The sequence below is a fragment of the Cygnus olor genome, chromosome 2 (assembly GCF_009769625.2).
Source record: "Cygnus olor isolate bCygOlo1 chromosome 2, bCygOlo1.pri.v2, whole genome shotgun sequence".
NCBI classification, from domain to species: domain Eukaryota; kingdom Metazoa; phylum Chordata; class Aves; order Anseriformes; family Anatidae; genus Cygnus; species Cygnus olor.
The window spans coordinates 147,638,483-147,660,877 of NC_049170.1; the positions used below are offsets into that span (position 1 = coordinate 147,638,483).

The 22,395-nt window shown below is 43.7% G+C and overlaps 1 protein-coding gene across 1 annotated transcript in view; it reads right to left on the reverse strand.

Moving 5' to 3' along the window:
- SNTB1 (syntrophin beta 1) overlaps positions 1-22,395 on the reverse strand; it is a 116,259-nt gene that overhangs the window by 6,262 nt on the left and 87,602 nt on the right. Inside the window, exons 4-5 of the mRNA XM_040546976.1 lie at positions 8,220-8,359; positions 372-568 (exon numbers count right to left, since the gene is read on the reverse strand). Coding sequence (XP_040402910.1) covers positions 372-568; positions 8,220-8,359 — 337 coding nt within the window. The remainder of the gene's footprint in view (positions 1-371; positions 569-8,219; positions 8,360-22,395) is intronic.

Genomic DNA, 22,395 nt, shown 5'->3' on the forward strand with positions numbered 1-22,395 from the left:
ACACAGCAAGTGAATTGTTGTCTCTTGTTCACTCTTTGTGGCCTTCTGGACAAACCTCTGACATTTACTTCTCTATGACACACAGCCCACCGTGGCTGGCAACACACTTGTGTCTGAACAGTGTCAGGAAAACAGGATGAGAAGTCAGAATGACAGTGACTGTGTCCTTGTTTTACTGTACTGGCCATGGGTACCATACCAGCTAGGGCTGGGGAGGAAAGCAAGAAGATTATATTTTAAACACATAAACCACTAAGTATGTACTTTTTTTAAAATGAATCAACTGTAGCAGAAAGGGCTTGAACTGACAGCCATCAGTCTGTAAAACAGAGTAAAAAGCGTGAAGAAGCAACGCTGCATCTGCTACTCACACGTTGTGATTTCTGTGATGAGCTCTGCAGAATTATGACAGCCCTGCACTATGCTCCGTGTCCACAGTGAGAGGTCTCTGCTCGTCTCCGTCCTGAACAGGTGGGTTTCGATCCCTTGCCTTGTACCGGTACGGGTTGCAAAAGACAAATCCATCCCAGACTGCGGTGAGCCTTTTCCTGGGCCAGAGTGGACCAACCTGGAATTGGATTTGAATATACGTTAGTGGTTACAGCACAGACAAAGCTGGAGGCTGGTGGCTGAATGCTGGTTTTCTGTACGACTGTTGAAGGACATTTAGTGCTGGCCATAACGTCCACTGTGAATTAAGGACCCCCTTTATCCGTACAAGCAGAAGAACAAGCAGCAGCGCAAGTGCCTCTGGGCTGTTGTACCCTGATGCCATGACAGGCAACTCACTCCCATGATGGGAAATGCCACCAAGCAGGGCAGCACACAGTGCTGTTCCCTTTAGCACTGTGGCTGTGCCTCCCCATCAGATGGGAGAGCCCTGAACTGCTTCCACAGAGGCCACAGGACCATCACTGCTGAGCACTGCACCAAAATCCCTACCCAACTAAAACTCAGCGTTGCACATTCCTAAATGTATGTGGCTGGGAGCATCAGAACTCACATCTCCTCTGTATTTAAGCCTAAAGTGACTGCCAGTGACACTCAGAGAATGAAGGTCCATGGAAGTACAACAAATTGCACAAAAAAACCCTGTGGATGAGGATCTGAGGGAACTCACCTACTGCTGTGTGCTGCTGGGGTTTGGTCGACAGATGGAAATGCTCGCTCAGACAACGCAGCTGAATCCAGCTTTCACTGTCAAGCTGCATTTGCCATAAAGCTCAAACATCTGCAGACAAACTCTACAATAAATGCGGCTGGATAAAGTACCAATTCCCATAAAGTCTGAAGTTCTGTAAAATACGGAGATGCCAAGTGCTGTCTTGTGTATACTTTTCCCATAAGGTACCTGTAAAATGCAAAATGCTGCAGCTATTTGTAATCCTGAAATGCTCTCGCATTTTGCTGCAATTAAAATTTCTTTGCCTGGCATGAACAGTTGTTCTCCCGAGACTAGGAAAAGTTTGTTCACGTTGGCCAACATTAATTGCAGGATTTTTTTTTTGAGAGAGAAAATCAACACTTCATAATATTTCATTCCTATTAAAGACAGTCCTCTCCTTTTTTTCTCCTGCAGAAGTGTGGGACAGTGAACACAGCATCACCTGGGGTTGTGACACTGATTCAGCTGGGAAGAATAAAACAGAGGAGCTTGTCACAATGTGCAGTCCAGGCACTAGCCCTCAGAGGGAATCACAAAGTGAAACCAGGAAAATTCTTCTGAAAATCTTATTTCTGTCTTGTGTCTCCTGTTTGCCTTTCTGTAGGCAAACAATACGCTTTGTATGAGACTATAAAATACATATATATCATGGTAGTAAGAACACACGCTGAAGCATGAAAACTTAGACTTTACATATGATCTACTAAATACTAATTTGCCCTCAAATTATTGCTTAGCACTTGGAAGGTTAGCTGAGATCACAGAAGTAGATGTTTTAACAGGAAAAAAAAAGGCAAAAAGGAAAGAAAATAAAGAAAAAAGAACATCATCTTTACAGTTACTGAAACACTAGCCATAAGGAATCTGATCTTCCCAAATTCCCTGGGGGTTCATGCTGGGATATGCTTTGTGCTGAACAGATATACCCCTCTTTCATAGCCCGCTGTAAGGTTTGCTGGGTTTGCTCATGCTCGGGTTTCTGGTAGCTTTCTGTGAATTTTGAGCATCCTCCTTGATCTCACGTCACCAGGAGGGCCAGGAGTCCAGGTGCAGAGAGCCCGTGCGGACTTGCCCCTGTGTCTGGGCAGGAAAACCTCTCGCACAGCAGCACCACCATCTCCCTGCCTGCCTTTTGGTCTCTGTAAGGGCCGCAGAAACTCCCCGCTTCACTTTGATACACCAGCACTCCTAACTGCACTCCGGGCAGATTTTGTAGTAAGGGAGGTCAGCAGCAAACAAACAGCCCCACAATTTTTGTTCATGGGCTGTGGTGTGACGAGGTGCAAACTCAGGGGGGGAGCTGCATCTCAGTTATTAAGGCAGGAGACCAGGAACTGAACGGCCAGTCGTCTGGGTGCGGGCAGGGCAGCTGCTCTCCTGCTGCCTTCTGCTGCTGGAGGGAAAGCAGTCTGAAAAATCACATCAAGTTTGATATTAAAGATAAAGCTCCTTTATACAGCGTTCAACAGCTGCGCTAAAATTTATGCTCTAATACTTATGATACTGAATATGTGACAGATGGTTCAAAGGTTTTATTCCCTTTCAAAAAAAACAGCAAAACACACACAAAAAAACATCTAGGTCTTCATGAATCATCCACTGCACTGGCTTTTTAGGTTTTTCATCATATGAATAAAATGGAGATGCATTTTACAAATTAAAGTGTGTTGGACACATCCAACATGAGCCTTTTTCTTGCCTGCCTTCTCATTCCCGTTATCCCCCCATTATCAAAAATTCAGTCTCACCATTTAAAAATCCTTTTCTATCACACAACTCCAGATCATGCTTCGGAAGATCGTGCAGCTAAACACAAACTAGAGAAATAGGCAGGGGAACATTTGACAGCATTTATGTATCAGCACTGATGTATTTGGGTACAAGTCCAAGGATTCCCAAGCTTTGATAAATTCAGACTAGTTTCACTTACAGAAAAAATACTTTATCCCAAAGAACACAAAAACACCTCAAAAGGCAAAAAATATAATCTTGCAAACTCCACAGGTGGCTCTGGAGAAGGCAGAGGAGGTTGTACCCTGCACCCAAGAGCCACCAAGGCACCCCGAGCTGCTCTGGGAGCACCCAGCGCAGCCCTGCTGCCGCTGCGCCCCTGCCTGAGGTGTCCCCGAGAGCTCTGCCCAGAGCCGCAAGAGGGCAGGAGAAGGTTGGTCTGTGCTGCGTGTAGGGAAACGCGACTTTTCACATGCTCCAGGGAGCCAGGAAGACCCTGCTCATCTCTAATTTCTCCCTTGTGTGTCTATGCTGTGGGGAGCCTTACGGCATTGTTCTCTGCAGGTGCGCGACAGCGAGACGCGTGTGGTACAGCGTGACGTGCGGGTGCCAGGTGAGGCTCTCCGGGAGCTGCTTCTCACTGCAGTGCTTTGAAAAGAGTTTCAAACACCGCAACGCAGCAAAATCTAATGGTCTCTTCAGTGAAGACCAGCACTGACATTCAAAGCAGGTGTTCAGCTGCTCACTGGAGATTTATCTCAGAGGAGGCCGTGATACAAGTGCATCAACAGTCATGCAGCTCTGCCCAGCAGAAGGCCACTACAATCTGACCTTTCTTATGTTGAAACCACTTCTTAACCCTTGACTTAACATTTGAAACCTGCTCTGGAGCAGCTGTACTCTTTGGAAACCTACGTGCAGGCCCTCATTCACCCAAGATCTGCCTTCAAGGGTGACACAGCCACCCAGGATGTCAAGCAGAGACCTTGCACAGCCTGCATGCTGCCTCATGTTCCTTCCCCGGCGTGCTCGGGCACCCTTATACTTTCTGCCTGCCTCTCTGCCCACTTGCATAGACGATTAATCAGTGCCCAAAGACGATCAATCACTGCCCGAATTCCTTTCCCAACTTCCCACCTGGAGCCCTTGCCGCTACCTTGCAGCACACCATGGCAGGACAGCTGGCAAGGCTTCAAGCAGCTCTTCTCAGGGGTGCTCTGCTGCATGTTTAGAAAGCCACACTACAGAAATTGGTGAATGTTTGTAACAATGTGGTGTTCATGAAAAAAAATGGATTTATCTAGATAAGCAGCCCTGCGCTCGCAATCACAAAATGTTTGCAATTCGTATCAGCATCCCGTATCAAAGTGCTTTAGTACTTTCTGGTCACAGAGCTCAGCTTTGCCTCAAAGCTACTTAGAGATACCTGATCTTAATCAGGGTGCAACATGTGGCTTTTTTATTTTTTTCCCCATATCTGCTCTGATAGATAATGCAACTTGATTGCAAACATTTAAGATGAAATTGCTCAAGCCCCTTTCCCATGCCATAGGGAGGCACTGTTATTCCTATTTCGGGCATAAGGAAACACTGAAACAGGGATTATGACAAAAAGGTCCTTGGAGTCAGGGCTACGAGCCAGTTGCTGTGCCTCCCAGTGCAGAGCCTTAAAGGAACAACCTAAATCTCCTGATCTCAGGTTTATTTGAGCTGTTACTTATGTTCCACACAAACCTGGGAAAGACTGCCTAGAAAATATTTTTAGATCTTAATAGCATCCATAGTTTGAAGGCAAACTTATCAACAAACAGAAAGGGTGTGTTGAAATTCTGCTTTTAAAATACTGTCAGAAGATCATAATCCTTCTACCACTTCCCAGTTTTCTCTGCTCATTATGTCCTGGGTAGATTAAGCATGACTCTGTGCAGTATCTGGCACTGAAGTTTTCCAGTTTCAGCAGCTTTTCAAATATGCATTAGCTAAGCAAAAACGTTTTCTCAAGGACTCGTAAAAATCTGAAAGATGGGAGCAGCCAAGATTACAACATGTGGTCTGCAAACTTTCCAGGTGAAAAGTTCTCAATTGCACTGATCAATGCGCAGAGGGATTAAAAAAATGTCATGAGGAGGGTAATCACTGGCTGAGCATGAACACAGCAGACGATAACAACAGCAAGCCATGTTTATTTGGCTGCTGTAACCACTCTGTGTTACAGAACATAAAATCAGAATCCTGTAGGGTTTTAGTCAAAAACAGACACAACAGTAGGTGTACTGATTTAGGAAATTTGTCAATTCATGCAAACTGTTAACCTTGGGGATTCAACAATTCATGTATTTATCGGGTCCTGCATCTGGGAAGGGCCAATCCCAAGCACAGATATGGGCTGGGCAGAGAATGGATTGAGAACAGCCCTGAGGAGAAGGGCCTAGGGGTGTTGGTTGATGAGAACCTCAACATGAAGCAGCAATATGTGTTTGCAGGCCAGAAAGCCAACCCTATCCTGGGCTGCATCAAAAGAAGTGTGGCCAGCAGGGCGAGGGAGGCCCCTCCAGTGAGACCCCATGTGGAGAGTCCTGTGTTCAGCTCTGGGGCCCCCAGCACAAGAAGGACATGGACCTGTTGGATTGAGCCCAGAGGAGGGCCACAAAGATGATCAAGGGGCTGGAGCACCTCTCCTACGAAGACAGGCTGAGAGAGTTGGGGTTGTTCAGCCTGGAGAAGAGAAGGCTCCAGGGAGACCTTACAGCGGCCTGCCAGTACCTAAAGGGGGCCTACAGGAAGGGTGGGGAGGGACTCTGTCAGGAGTGTAGGGATAGGACGAGGGTAATGGTTTCAAACTAAAAGAGGGTAGGTTTAGATTAGATATTAGGAAGAAATTCTTTACTCTGAGGATGGTGAGGCACTGGCACAGGCTGTCCAGAGAAGCTGTGGATGCCCCAACCCTGGCAGTGTTCAAATGTTCATGAAGACGTGTGGGCAGGAAGGGGAAGGGTGCACTGGCTGGCAACCCAAAGCCAAACTGGGGCTGATGAGGAGAATAAACTGTCTGAGCAAGACACAGGTGTTTCCCAATGAAGCGGCAGAGCTGTAGGACAGGCATGCACGGGCTGCTCATGGGCAGCGCTCACTAAAGGGAAATCCTGAAGGAACATGAGCTTTGTGCAGCCCCCTGAGTGTGTGGAGGGCCGGGGGCCATGGACATCCAGCCCTCATTTCCTGAAGGTGAGCAACACCCTGCTCCTGCCAGGAGGATGATCCAGCACAGTAAAGTGACTTCGTTAAATTGGTTAAAATGTAGAGATTAGTAATTGCCTCACACCTGAGACAGGCTAAAGGATGTGCTCAGGCCATTATCAGCAGCCAACAGGGCCCAGCCAACAGGAGGGTCTGGATGTCAGGTCGTGGCTACCTCAGTGTCCCTGAGCTGTGCTTACCACAGGCAGGATCTCCAGTCACTTTAACGAATAGGACTGAGGTCCACTGACACCCCGAAACGGAGGGGAGGAGTTGCATCACCTTCTGCTGCGGGTTTTCCACGAAAGGTAGCAAAGTTTTGGGGCGGAAGGAATGTGGTCAGATAACCGACACTCTATAAAACAGGGTGGGGAACTCATAAAGGAACAGGCCCAGCTGAACAACCTCACGCTCTGCGCAGCCCACAGCAGGCACCACCACGTGCTGGCAGTAACCATGGACCACCTCCTTGGGAATTCCCAGTGTTTCTTCCGCTTGTGCAAGATGCATTATCCAAATGGTGAGTCTCCAGCAGCTCGAACAAAGAGCAGATGAGGCAGAGAGGTTGGGGGTAGGTTCTACAAAAGCTTGGTGCGCAGGTGAGGCGGTGGATTGGGTTCTCTAAAAAAACGCACAGTCCTCATCACTGGGGACTTCTATTTATAAGTCTGTTTACAAACTCTGTCAGCTCCTTCCACCTTGCACTGATGCTGTCCAGAACTCCCTTCCTGCTCGGTCAAACACACCGACGAGCCTTCCTTAAGGCAGGATGTTGCAATAGGAGGAGCGATAAATCCCTGACGACACTGGCACACTCACACAGGGGCGCAATTACCATGAGGTAACACCACACCACGTGCCATTTATCTTGGGGCAGCAACACATCAAGGTCTAGTGACACACCCAGACACAATCTCCTGCCCCAACACCTTACCTAGTTTTCATTGTCAGCTGGAATTGACAAATTTTGCTGAAATTCTCAGCTTGCACTGCCACCACACACAGCAGGCTGCAACTGCAGAGCATGGGACCCTCACCTCATTTTATGGTGACACATCTCTTTTCACAATAACGCAGGGTAAATCAGAACCCGTCTTCCCGAAGTCTTGAAAGCTCCATCATGGGTAGGTTGACTGGGACAAAGCAACCATTAGCATAGTTTGCTATTTTTTTATTTAATATAATGATTTAGCAGCAAAGTCTCAGCTCATTTGGGGAGAGAATGAAGAGACTGAGAACAAAAATTAACTAATGAGAGTGCAGTAAGAGACCCACTGCTTTTGGCCATGTACTACCAGCCATTCTGAAAGAGAACACATTGAAAATAGTACAACAGAGGCCTGTAGTAAGGCCAAAACAATGAAGCAGCAGCTCTTTCTCAAGCCCTTTGACCATACTGGCAGAGAAATGTGATTAAGATTCACATCAAGAAGCACAGACAGTTTCCACTGTATAAAGACAACCATGGGAAAGCTCTCTCTGAATTAGAGTTGATGGATACCTCTGAAATAATGCAGATGGTTATTTCCAACCTAGATTCAAGAATGTGTCCTCCAAGCTCACATTTTAAGCTAAAAACACCAGGATTTCACTTCCTAGAGCAGGAACACAAGCCATACTGAAATTAAGCGTCTCTGTCATCTGTGCAAGACCCCAGAAGCCCCAAACCACCGGCACAGTACTCCCACACCAGCACATTCAAACCAGGGCAACAATTTCCCATTTTTCATCCTGGAGAAGTAGCTGGAAATACGAATGCATCTGCTGAGTCCTCAGGTCTGCGTGCTGAGATAGAGATCTCAGGAGATCAAACTTGACTTTTTCAGCACTTCTGGATCTGGGCCAAACTACTGCATTCGTAATCCTTTCTGGTGTGATTCTGGCAATTAGCCTTGGCCAAAACTTGAAATGGAGAAGTGAAGAGGAACTGTTAAGCTGAGCACATTGGCCCATTTGGGAAGAATCTGTTTCTCAAACTGCGGCATTTCAAATGTGATCTATAGCCTTGCACCAGCTACACCTGATCTTGGCTGATTCAGCCATTCCCAATGTTCTTGAAGTGGCTGAAATAAAAAAGCACAGGTACCTGGTGGCTAGGAGGGGGTACGTATGCAGAGGGCTGAACCAAGCTTCCTTCATCCGCGGCATGCTCTCATATATTAAGAGGTCTTTCTCTGTCAAGACCACTAATACTGGCTTCCAGTGCTTCTCGTTGTCTCCTGGCACCTGAAAAGGAGGAAATTTTTGGTGAAACAAGAGGCAAAGCCATGGTGCAAAGCCTGACAATACGAACATCTTGAGTCCTGGGCAAGATAAGGAACAAAAGAGTTTTCCTTCTCTGTTTTTTTGACATCTCCCACATGAACTTATAACCAGATGCAGCAGAAATGGAGTAAGGCACAATGAAATCTGCTGCTCTCATTAGCACTACTGTTTCCAACCCTCCTAGCAGCCTTCACTCACTATAGGCTACTCCATAAATGCAGTAGTGGAAGAACACAGACACAGAGCTTGGTGTTATTTGGCTGTGGTATGCATGAAAGGACCTTAGATGTATTTTTGCAATGTGCACCATTCATGTGTAGCTGTCACGTTAACCTGAGCGCTGGACACTGCTGCTGTTGTTTCTAGGTTCAAAACTAAAAAAGCTGCAACATCATCACTATTAAAGAATGTCAGCTAGCAAAAAATACTGGTTTGGGAGCAGATGGGTTTGCTTCTTTCCTCTGTAGTTCACATTGTCATTGCTTCTCTCTCCTTCATACCTTGCTTCTCAACAATTTAATGAGTGTCAGTTTATAAAGAGATCCAACCTAAACACAGGGTTGATTTGAAGCATTGACTCAGAGATGGATCTGTGTCTACATTTCAGACCCATCTGTAGAAGATATCTAACAACCGGGACATCAAAGCCCCTCGCTGGCTGCAGAATCCAGATGTAGAATTATATTTTGCAGTTTGGGCATGCAGCTGTCCACATGGCCACACAATTACTGTTACGAGGACTAAGTATGGTCCCTAGTTTTCACTTATTCTAATCTGGCAGCATTTAGGTGTCTTAAAATAGATGGGAATATGAAAGGGTCTTGGCTTTCTCAGACACATTCACCTTTTTTATTTTGGTTCACATAAAGGAAAAGACAACATGTTACGCAGAAACAACCTCACAGCCACACTTTCAAACTCAAACACCTTGGTATTAAAAGAGGACTGAACAAATTCTGAGATTCACCAGACAATCTGATTGTCTACATGATTCTTTCATTAAAACCTTCTCCAGAAAAGAGAAGCAGCTGTCTACATATGCTTTATGCTTGATGCCAATGAATTTGCCATAGATGTTTGTCACTGGGCATGGCACTGGGTAGAGAAACATATGGAAGGGGTAAGTCAAAGATTGGCCAGGCTGGGAATGGCACACCACGAATGGTAGTTCAGATCCATAAATTCAAGGTGCTTTAAATGATGAATTCAGGCTGAAAAGCATCTTCGAAACACCCATATTTTATATGAAGACAGGGCCCAATAAATTTCTGAACTTTTAGGGGATTTCAAGCCAGTTGTAGGAAAGCTTCATACAAGAATACCAGTGCCCAAAGCAGATCTCTTAAGCCTAAGCCAAAGATTCTTGGCTTATATCATTTTCTTCTCAGAAAGAGCAGTCAGGCATTGGGACGGGTTGCCCAGGGAGGTGGTGGAGTCACCGTCCCTGGGGGTGTTCAAGGGAAGGTTGGACGTGGTGCTTAGGGACATGGTTTAGTGGGTGACATTGGTGGTAGGGGGATGGTTGGACCAGATGATCTTGGAGGGCTTTTCCAACCTTAATTATTCTGTGATTATGTGATTTTTAAAAGATATTTTTCCTTCCAAATTAAGCTTTTACAATAATCATATACCTGTTTACAGCGTTAACTTTCTCACTGGTTGTTCATGTCTATATACTAACCAACCTAATCTCATAAAGGTTCATCTTTTTAATTTCTTGAGGAGCCTTAATCCTTATTTACAATTTTCTTACGGTGACAGTTTCTTGAAATGCAACCTTTCATTTTCAAATGGGCCTGAGTAGAGCAGACACATAATTAATGTACTTATTAATACACTCCAGCAAGAATGTAACACCTGAAGTTCTCACAGCCCAGGTACCACAGAAACACTCACAGAAACCGAAAGCATTGTTAGCTACTTAACACCACAGCTATTAGCTACGGTTAACACCCCGACTTCTAGCACAGAAAAATAGAAATAAATGTTACAGTTAATGTTAACATGCAATTTTTGAGCATCTGCCTGTGTTCCTTAAATAGAAAGATCTTAGTACACACTTTTACGATTTCAAGAAGTGAAAATGGAAAATGAATATGAAGTCTATTATGGGATGAAAAAGCAGGATCTTCAGACGCATAATCCATGGGAGTAAGCAGACACTACACTGGGCTGTTACTCCTTTTTTATTTACTTATTTATTCCATGACTACAAACAATCCAAAGACTATGGGAAGCTGCTTACAGCTTTTCCACAGAACTATCCTTCCTGTGCAGTGTTTTCAATCACAAGCTTTGTTATTAGGTGGCTGCTCAGCCAACTGTGACTCCAGAAATTCTGAGAAACGCAGCTCCCAGTAAACCAACCACAAGAAAGGGAATAAAACTCATTTTGCCTGTTGTTCACACACCTATTTGCAGGACAGCTGTAAACGTCAGGAGCCAGAATTTTCCAGAAATGAGTGGATGCAAAGCCTGCAGCTTGGCCCCTGCCCTTCCCAATAGCATGGTGACTGTGGAGAAGACGTGGCTTTATATTAAGGCATTAAAGGCTTTTTCTCAGCTCTGCCCAAAGTGACCTTATCCTTGTAGGATGCATCCCCTATTTGTAAGGTGTACACTGGGAAGGGGTATGGAGGAGAGAGGAGAATGATGTTTGCCCATGTCCTGCTAGGAAGCCTGACCCTACACCTGCCCAGCAGAAAGGGCCCTGCGACACACACACTTTTAATCACATTTTTTAAACCTTGCCGAGCCTCTAGCTGCCTCACTGGTAAGGAATGCTGGTGTAAGCAACACCGCTGCTATTTCCAACCTGAAGAAGGATTTGTGTGCCTGAAAGCGTGTCTGTTTTTTCCAGCTCCAACAGCTGATCTAATAAAAGGTATTGCCTTTCCCCAAAAACCTTGAATTGCACCACACTTCGCTGATTTCAGTGGGGTTTGGATCAGGCTTTAACAGCTGATACCGTGCTGTTCGACAGGCAGTCGGCGCTTCTGTAAGGTGTCAAAGAGAACATTTTGTCCTGCAGATGGTAACAGGGGATTTTACAAGGGAAGAATGGAGTCTGCAAATATGTTAGCTTGCAGGGCACATTCAGAACAAATCAGCGTGGGAAATTAATCCCGATCAAGCACCAGGGTCACACCAGGCATGACTAAAATATTAAATTACAAAACAACGGCAAAGAGCATACTGCTTATTGGCAGCTAAGCGAAGGATTTGTTCAAATTTTAAAGGGTTTAAAATCTGACATATCATAAAGCTAACATGAAATACTTCTCTAAGAGTACATTTAAGTGTCATTGGACACATGTTTTAGAGGCACTGTTTTAGCTGATAGCCAGGGCAGGCTTCTTAGCCAGAACTTGGCAGAAATCTGGCACTTGCAGTACAGTTTCTTCACTCCAGTTCCCACTTGCACACGTAGAGTTCAAAGTACATTTATCCATGTTGCAGACCAATAAAGTGGCCATCCACTCTAAAAAAAATACCAAACTCTAACCTTTTTCAAAGTCAGAATGTTAGATCCAATCTTGATGAACTAGGGGAAAGAAAATTCAGTAGTCTTCAAACCTCCCACCACAATAAAATGCTTCAGTGCATTTTTTGTTGTTTTTTTTTTTCTTTCCTAGAGAAACTTTGCCAGAACAAATTATTGAAGTACAAACCTGAAAAGGGAGAACATATTCTAACAAAAAAAAAACAACAAGTATAGTGAAACATCCGTTCTGCTACTCAGAAACCCAGCAGACCTCTTTGCTATTCATATACTGCCCCTGAGAAGTGGAAACCCCACTTTCACATATGCACCTTCCTGTTTTGTCTTTCCAGAGTCAGAAAGTATTTAACAGGGATGAAACCTAATATTTCTGTGTGCAACAACATGGCTAGACCTGAGGTCAGGCCAGAGCAGACCTGCACTCATGTCTACCTCTGCCACAGGCTTCCAGCGGTCAGTTTGAGTGCTTCTCCATCAGGGTGGCAAATGCTGGTAACGCACACAATGATCACAGGCGTGGATGTGAAGGCAGACAAGAAGTTACATGTCAAACAATATTTCAAAGAGGAGCCAGCTTGCGTTTCCTGCAGGAGATAGGAACCTCTGGGCCCTCTAATAGGTACACAGCTTCCAAATCTTTAATAGTTTTCACATATAATTAGTTGCCATAACGGCAACAGGCAACCCAGTGGAGACACAGCCTTTTGGAAACGGTTTGGCCCTTTGCTCTTTCATCTACCAGGTCTCCTTTTTGTAAGGGTTTGCTTTGAATTTCAGTTATTCATCTACTTCAGGCTGTCAGGAATGGATGAAAGAATACTTTTAATCTATGAGGCTCACAGGTAATTAAATTAGAGGACTCGGTCTATTCTGGAAAGCTGTTTTATATTTTCATTAACTCAAAAGGGACATTTCAATTACATTCCCTGTTTAGTAAACAAATTATATATTGCCAGCAGACTCTACAGCAGAAGGTATTCAAAACGTGGTCTTTGAGAGGTAAGGTAGCAAGTTCACGTTCACAGTAAGTGATTTAATCCCCCTTTCCTTCACCTGCTGCCCCAAATCCAGAAGTTACAATACCCCTTCACACAGTGCACAGGAGGAACAATCCAGAAAAAATTTTCTGAACGTTTTTTCATGCTGTTTTCCCCTTTCCCCTCACTTAAAATCTCTCTGTGCTTCCAAGAGACAGCTTTGACACAGGCTGGGATATGTTCTGCTATGTTTTTCTTGCCTTTTCATTGTCTTTTGATGAAGGACTATGTCCATGTTCAGAATAAATTTGATTCATTTACAGAAACCTACTTGTCAGTTCTTGAAAATAACATCTGGGACTGAAAAGTATTTTTTCCAAGATGAACAGCAGCACTGCAGAAATACATCACGCAAACACCAGCATATGCAACAACGCTCACATTTCTGCAAGCTCATTTGACGGGAGGCAATTTTCAATGCAAGGGTGGGTGTAAGTGACAGCCATAGGCAGGGGACATCGACACCTCCCACGCCACACACACAGACAAGATGTGTTTTGCTGCTAAACTTTGTAGTTTTAAGCAGGAAATGATATGCGCATTGTTAAGAGAAAAAAAAAAAAAGAAGAAAAGCTGATAAGAAATGCGTCTGGTTTTGTTCTTTTCTGTCTCTGACCTCAGCGACAACTCAGAGGTGGCTTGTGCCATTTTTGGATTTGAAGCACAGGCAGTGCACAAAAAAGAATCCCTCAAAAGGTCCAATATTGCTTTCTGGGAGCACTGAGCAGTGAAGGAGCGACGTGCACGCTTGGCCCTGGTGCTGCTGCATGTGTAGCAGCCGCAGTGGGACCATGCAGACTGGGGGGCACCGACAGCTACACTTACAGGCTCTGATGAACATGAACAGGACACCTGTTCTTGAGACAGATCTGTTCAAGTCTCAACCCTTCTAGATAACCTTTAAAATGACAAGGCGCAAGCCAGATTTAGTCAACAGTAACACAGTCAACCACAACAGCACAGCAGTATGTTCAACCAGATGTCCCAACTCTGGGCTAATATTCCACAGAGCTCTGCCTCATATCCACATAGCAATAACTGTCCGCAGAAGCACCTCAGTCCGCTCTGTTCTCACTAACACAGCAATGGTAGGTGAGTTCCTCAAACAACTCCTACAGCTAAATAATGTCCCGTGTGAGTTTTTTAGCAGAGGTTTGCTCTAGAGCTCAGTGAAGTCAGCTGCAGTTTTTCTAATGAACAAGCCTGGAGAGCTGCACATCTCCTAGAGCTGCAGAGAAGACGGAGCCAAATCCTCCTCAGAGGCTCACAGTGACAGGATGGGATGCATCACCCACAAGCTGAAACAAGGGAAATTCTGGTTTGATACTAGGCAAAACCTTTTCGCCGTGTGATGGCGGTCAAACACTGGAACACGCTGTGAAATGTCCACCCTTGGACAGGACTGGACAAGGCCCTGAGCAAGGTGGTTTAGTTAGCTCTGCTTGGAGCAGGGGGATTGAACCACACAAACTCCTTTCCAACCTGTATTACTCCATGGGTCTATGAAACACTGCAAAAATGAAGGTGGAAACCCAAACTTTGGTCAGAAAGTCATGATTTAGATTTCCAGAGTTGAAGGCTATGCAATGATTCTGCACACATGCAACTTTTCGTGCACGCGTTGCATGAACATCGAGTGAACATGAACGCAGTAGTTATATAAAATGGTCATTGCAGCCTAAAGGCTTGCAGGATTTGTAGTTAGCTTGTACCTGAAATCATTTACAGCTGTATAAAATATGCATCCTTGATTCTTCTGATTTGGTAGAGTTTAACACTCTGTATTTCCTTTGCAGTAGATTCCTTGCAGAAGACACAAAATGTAAGACAGTGAGAAACCCAGCATCACATGAACTTTATTCACTGTACAACATACCTTAAATAAAGCATGTGAAATGGTTAAAATCCTGATACGCTCTTTTCTTCTCCTTATCCATGAGTCCACAGAAAGTGGCTAACTAAATGCTCAGAAATTAAACTATTGGAATCAGAAAGATTTAAAAAAAAAAAAAAAAAAAGGTAATTCAAGCCTTTTAGAAATCTCTGCCATGACCCAGGATCATTTTGCTATGCATGAAGCTGAGATTTGAAGGTCCATAAGAACTCCTCTGCAATAAGATAGAAGACTCTAACTTTCTGATAATATCAAGAATACACCCAGGGAAGGGCAAACAGGCAGAGAGCACAGAGGTGGTAAATGCACCATCATTTGTTCAAGACACTGATTGCTTTTCATCTCAGCCAAGGAGAAAGAAACTGCACTGCATTTTAAAAAGTATTCTTATACTTTCTGAATAAAATACGTTTTGTCCTGTAGCAACTTCTTCAGACCACAAGACTGCTGTCTGAAATTAAGTAGTGACAATTTACTAGGGATATGACAGCAAGGCTACGCAAACAGCAAAGGTCTATGCCTGAAAAGACAGTGATGAACTAAACGACTTCTGAAGAAAAATCTACACCTTACTACTTATCTTCCCCATTTTATTGCTTCTCAGAAATTGGCTGGGGAGAGTGGGGAAGGGAAGAGGACATTCCATCACCCAAGGGCTGGGGCAAGGGAGACCTGTCCAACCTGTAACATGCAAGGACAGAGAAAAACAGCAAGGCAGGCAGGTGGGAAGGTCAGAACAGGCCCAGCTAGCACTGGGAACTGAGGCTGATCAAGAGATAGAGGACAGGCTAGCTACAGTTCTACTGACCTTCAGAGCCAGTCTGACGGAACAAACCTGTTCTGGAAGAGGTCACATACTGAGTCCTGTTTATAAAGGACGTAGGAGAAGGGAGAAAAAGGGAAGACATCACTAACCCCGGGCTTTTCTAATCAGTTATACCAACTAAACAAGTGAATAGAAAGTCTGAAGAGTGGATGTGAGCACTAAGCTGCTATATTAAAGCAAACCCCCGTGCAATAGGCAGTAACAAGTACTTACATCCCTGGCCAGCTAGCACCTGTGATTCACCCAGCAAAAAAGGATAAAAAGTGAAAAAATATCCTGGATATAAAAAGTGAAGATAAATGTGAAGATGCTACTAGTAGACACCTCTGCATCTGGTGTGTGTTCATGCCTCTTGAGTACACATGACTTAAATTTGGGATGTCTGGACTCTTCAGACTGCAACAGAGGGTGTCTGAAAATTTGCTTTCTGAAACACTCTTCACAAAAGTATCATTGAAAGGTTGGTGATACCAGCTGCCTGCAGTTTCATAAATATTTAAATAAAAATTATAGATTAATATGTGGGATAGACCGTACCTCTAAGACACAGATCAAGTCTGGGACATATGAGCAGCTGTGTTGTCTCGACAGTAATCACTGGACCTCACAGCACAACAATCCTAGTACCGGGGAAAAACACTACTTCCCTTCCTCCAGTAAGCCCTAGGAAACCCAAGGAAGGGACCACGGCATGGTCCTGTATCTTCCTCTTCAGTCCATGGAGCCATTGTGCACAGCAGGGTCAGCCACAGGGGAAAGGGATCATACTGGTGAATGGCTTTCTATTACAGGCAAGAAAAAAGATGGGAGATTTGGAGGCTCTACCACACCTCCTGTGTAACTGCTCGAGAATGGATGCTGTTATTCAGTGGTGAAGAAAAGCAGTTTCCTCCACATGTGCTCCAAGATATCAAGAGCAACCTCTGTTCTCTGCTATGCTACGCAGGTTGCTATACCCTGGAGCTTTGCTGTGGGCAGGTTTTTCCGTTCAAGTCAAGGTGAAGTGTTTTATGAAGTAGTTCATCCTCATCAGTGGGCTATAATGGTAATTGTACAGGAGCAGAATCAATGTGAAGACATCACAGTTTCGAGTCACTGTCTCTTGAGATCGTTAATTTACAATTGAGTCTGCCTTCAGCTGATCGAGTCGGTGCTAGATTAGGATAATGTAGTAATAACACCCATTACCTCAAAAGATATATACATTTTACCTTTCAATTCCATAAAAGAGCATGGATTTCTAATGAGCAACTCAAGAACACTTGTCAACAGCGCTGAATCAGCTGTGACTGCTGGAGGTGGAGTTTTGATTTGAAAGCAGCTTGCAATTTTTAATGATGGCTCAAACATGTAAAATGCCATTTTAAATGATTGCAGTGTCTGTTTGGTGAAGGACAGGTAATCATCAACGTCTACGTTAAAACTATAGTGACTGAAATCTGTCCCAGAAGATGTTCTCTGCCTTCCTCTATCACATTGTCTTTCCTAACGCTCAGGCTCAGAAATGATGGCCCTTTGTGACCGATACCTTTTCAAGACTGACAGCTTTGCTACTTCACCCAAGGGTCATTACAAATCAGAAGCGCTGGAAGAAAAAATAGTAGGACAGCAAGACAGAGAGAACAAGATGTTTCTTTGTCATTGCTACGATATTGTCTCAAGGACAGTCCCGAATACTGTGTCATTTCAGTCTATTGTGTCATTGATCAATATTCAGTGATACTGATGGACTGCATTGCAATTATTGACCTCAAGCACATGAGTGAATTCGCTACATGCCTGGCACAAAAATGTATTCTCTTAGAAAAAAAAAAAAAACTCAAAATCTATGCTGTGTTTCATCAACCGAAATTTTGAACATGCTGAGAAACATTTGGAAGCTTTATTTTAAAAGCAAAAATAAATAGGATCCTTTGTAATTTTATTTATGCTGAGAGGCCACAAGTTTCTGAAAAATATGGTGAAAATTACTCACAATTTGGAATCCAAACCTAGTTATTTAAATGCCTATGTAAAGATCTACGAACACAAAGTTGATATATTTGCATTTTTTATTAATTACTTATTTATGTGGTTATCATTTTCAAAGCAATTCAATTATTTGAGTCCATATCCCCCTTTTTTTTTTTAATGGACAGAAACAGAAAGTCTGTATTTCTGCCAGCACAATCAGACCGCCACAAACTATCTATGATCCTCATGGAATATAGGATCATTACAGTTACACCATTTAATATCCAATTTAATATCCATTTAATATCCAATCTGATTTCTTTCATTCGCTAACCACGACAGAGCTGAATTTTAGCCACTCTACAGTAGGGTTTAACTGGTTTCACCATTAGGAACTTGTTGCTCATGCTGGAGCTCGTGCCGTTGTGATCCTGGGGATATTGTGTGTGCTGCTGTCACTACGTGCTTGCACGACTAACAGAAAACTCTTATTTGTTTTTCAGCAAAACGTCTTTTTAAGATGGTCATTGCTCTAACCCAAAGTAATTTCAGGGGAGTGGTGGCCACAGAGGAAATGGCTAAGTGGTAAGAATGCAGGAGAGAAATTTCAGAGCTAGAGGATAACTGCAGTTTGTCACTGGGTCCTGTGATTTACTCAATAGCTGTCATCACCGTGTGTCTGGAACATGAAGAAACACACACACGTCCCTAATGCTGCAAAAATAAATGACAAGACAGCTTTAAACCAGTATTACCAACTTTAGTCAGCCAACGCTCCCATAGGGATATTAAATGTGGCTTGAAAATCAGCCTGAGATTTGCTTGGTATTTAAATACATTTTCATTATTTATTTTTTTTTAATTTTTGCTGATCCATCAAGCCTTTTTGTTTTGCTGACATTCCATACTTTCAAGCTTTGCACTGTGGCCAGGAACCAAACAATAAAAAATGAGAGCTCAGCTTTCATAAAATCTATTTCAAATGATGGTCATAGAAGACATAACCCTAAAGCAAGAGGATTCAAACTATGAGGCCCAGAGCCATGGTCAGGATGCGAGCTGCCCCTTCCCATTCAAACGGCAAGCCCTCCAGCAAGATGTTTTGGGAGCTGGCTGGGCACACAGTTGGACTGAAGCAATACCATAAGCACCCGATGCCCCTTTTGTTTTTTTTTTTTGACCAAGGGCATCACTTTTCCAGACCTGACGCTGTGTATATTACAAGACCTGACAAGATCACAGCCCAGAGGTTTATGGCAACAACTTGCTTAATTAATCTACTATCTACGACAAAAATGTAGCAAATATTGAAGGGCATGTGTTAATAGGAGCTATGAATATTCAGCAGAGCCATATAAGCAAGACGGACATAAAGAACCTTCTACTTGGCAATTATCGATGCTGAGCTTTAAATTAGCCACACAGGACAAATGGATTTAGTGCTGTGCCATGTTATTTCATCGAGATTACTAAAAGATACCAATTAGGGCCATCAATCTGCAGACCCAAATCCTACAAATATCAGCAAATTACATGCTATAAGCTATGCAATTTTGAAAGCTAATGCTCTTTATCTGCTTTTAATTCTCAGTGTTTTATATTTTTTCTATAACTGTAGCATTTAATTACTCATTGGACAATTCTACAGAGAACTGAACATTTCTCTAGAAGAAATACTTTGGAGGAACAAAATTAATTTCCAAAGCTAGTATAACCGATAGTATGCTACAGGTTATCTCCCTGGGGCCAACATGTGGAACGAAGGATTTAAGAATTACTCCTGAAATAGATAATTTAATAAAATAAAGAACTTCCTGGTAACTGCATTAGCCTTTTTTATCTCTTTACAAACACGTCACATATCTGAAGAGAAATGCTTTTTGGCATGAGAGATATACGATCTCATGATCCAACTGATTTCATCAATGGAAGAATCTTTCCTGCTGCAGGCTAATAAATCACCCCAGCTGGCAAGTGCCAGCCATTTACAGTAAGAACTGGCTGAGGGGAACACAAACAGCGTAGACCTAGGATTACTTTTGCAGCTACAACAAAATGAAGAGCCCAAGAGTACAAACAGGTATGAATATTATCAATGTCACTACCCCTGATTTTACCCTCAGCGTTAGAAATGTATTTGCACTGAAGTCACTGAGAAATTTTGTAAAATTACTAATTCCATTTATATTCCTACTAAGAAGATATATATTTGTCTTTTAATTGAGATCTCTTTTTTAGTTTGTGTTGGTCTAAACATATTCTTACATATATTGGTAGAAAAAGTAATTCCGTTGAATAACACAGTATAAAAGTGTGCAAAAGAAAATTGGAACCTACGTACTCCAGTGACATTCTCATATGCTAATATTCACATAACCCTTTTTAGAAATACAGCAAATAGGATTGGATATCATACCAGCAGTTTCATACCAAAATTTCTGGATTTATAACTGCCGTGCCTTCATTGGCTTATATCCTTAGCCATATGGAAAACAGTCAGGCACAATTCACTATTTGTCAGAAAACAATCTATTAATTAACACCATTCTGTGAGAATGAGCTGAAAATCATGTTCTTGGCTTGCCAAAAAGCTTCATGTCTGCTTCATGTTGTGTTCAGAACTAAACATAGCTGCAGATATGCTGCTTGACATAACTGACCAAGAGAAAAAAGAACAACTGCTGCTGAGATTTTTCAGAAACAGCAGCCAAGGAGATTTTCTAAAGATAGGTGGGGGGGGTCAGGAGGGCTTCACCTTTTCATCTCGTAAAAATTCTTTACTGACAGATCTTTGATTAAACCAGGCAGAAATAGACTAAGTCCCAATTAAGACATTCATATTTGTGGCAGGGCTTGAAAGGGAGAGTGAGGGGGGAGAGTGAGTCGCAGCATTTTCTAGGCTTAACCTTAAAAATATAGGACCTGACTTCAATTATTTTACATCCGTTCATTCTAACTGACGTCAATGGATTTACTCCTAAGTTATGCCAGATGGAAATCAGGCTAGCTATTACCACAGCTTCATGCATATAACCAGCACCTCTTTAAAAGTAGTGTTTATTCAAAAGTATAACATGTCTCCTTAGATAACCCAGATAAAATCAGAAGGGGTGGTCAGTGACAGGGAGTTTAAGGGGGAGAACAGCAGATTGATAAAAAGGAAAGGAGAAGAGATCAGGAGTAAACTCCCTCTGCTGTTATCTGCACGTGCACGTAACCTCATTGCTGCTGAACCCTGGGCCCTGAGCTGATAACCCTGGGGCTGACACATGACAGCATGGTGGCTATGGCTTCTCTAGTAGAGAAGCAGTCTGTGATCTACGTTACCTCTGGGACTGGCATTCTTGTATTTCATTGTCTTGTAGCAGAGCAACCTGCAATGCTTCTGCTGCCACAACTTCATCACCGAACCCCTCTGCAGGCCCCTGCAGGCCCACAGGTGCGCACCAGTTACCAGTCAGTGGTCGGCTCCTCCTAACTGTTTTTCAGAACCGTTCATTTGCTTGGATGCGATCCTATAACCACAACCCATTCCTTCTGCTCGTGCTTGCAACTATCCAAGCAGCTGTTTAAAATTATTTGAAGTGGGTGGAGACTGAAGTTTTACTCGATGGTGTCTAGGCCAATGGAAACTGATGATGCACATGACCTTTGATGAGCGCAAACAAGCCCTGTAGCCAATCTGAAGTGAAAGACACAGAGAAGCTCGAATTCCTTTCTTTGAAGTCTCCTTGCAGCTGCAAAGAATCCATCTTCTAAGGTTATGAAAGGTTCGAGGGCGGCTGGTCTTATCCTTTCCAACAGGGGATTTTTCAACACCTTCCAGACCACTCAAGGACTGGTACACCTGCATGTGCCCAGCAGTTTCAGCTGCTTCCACCTGTCACCTTCCCGAAGGATCCCATTAGCTCAGCTTCATCTCACAACTGCCCACACTCTCTTCCGAAGCTGTCCCTCTATTCCCTACCCCACTCTGCATACAGGTTTGGCTAGTCCCTAGGCCCTCTCACATTAATGTGCTTACCAACTACAACCAATTTCCACCAAATTTTTTGGCAATGGCCACAAAACGGATCACGGGAAGTTCCGCACCAACATGCGAAAGAACTTCTTCACGGTGAGTGTGACAGAGCACTGGGACAGGCTGCCCAGGGAGGTTGTGGGGTCTCCTTCTCTGGAGATATTCAAGGCCCGTCTGGACGCCTACCTGGGCCAGCCTGCTCTAGGGAACCTGCTTTGGCAGGGGGGCTGGACCCGATGATCTCTCAAGGTCCCTTCCAAACCCCTACAATTCTGTGATTCTGTGAAAATCATTGCTGCTGTCCTTTTTTACTCCAGCCTCCGGCAATGTCCAAGTGAGAACCCAACAGCTTGTCAGCTCATCCTCAATAACCAACCCTCCAACAGGGACAGAAAGCAGGGGCCTGCAGACACAATTCACACGGAAGGCTCTTGGCCCACCTCGTGCAGCTGTGCAGGGTCCCTCTCCACGCCGCTCCTCTCTCTGCAGTACCTCTGCCACCAACAGCTTCTGACACCTCTGCCAATTCCCTCGGCCTTATTAGATGGTGACTGCAGTTTAGTGCATGGAAATTTAAACCTCCATTTGGAAATTTCACGTGGGAGAATGTTAATGTATTCTTTAAAACCCAATGATTATAGGATCCAAGCATAAATCCAAACATGATAAAGCATTTTTAAGGGGAATGAACACGTGTGCATTAAACCTAAAGTTTAATGTGTTTTCCTTCCTAAAAGGCCCTGCAGAATGCCTTGCACATGGGA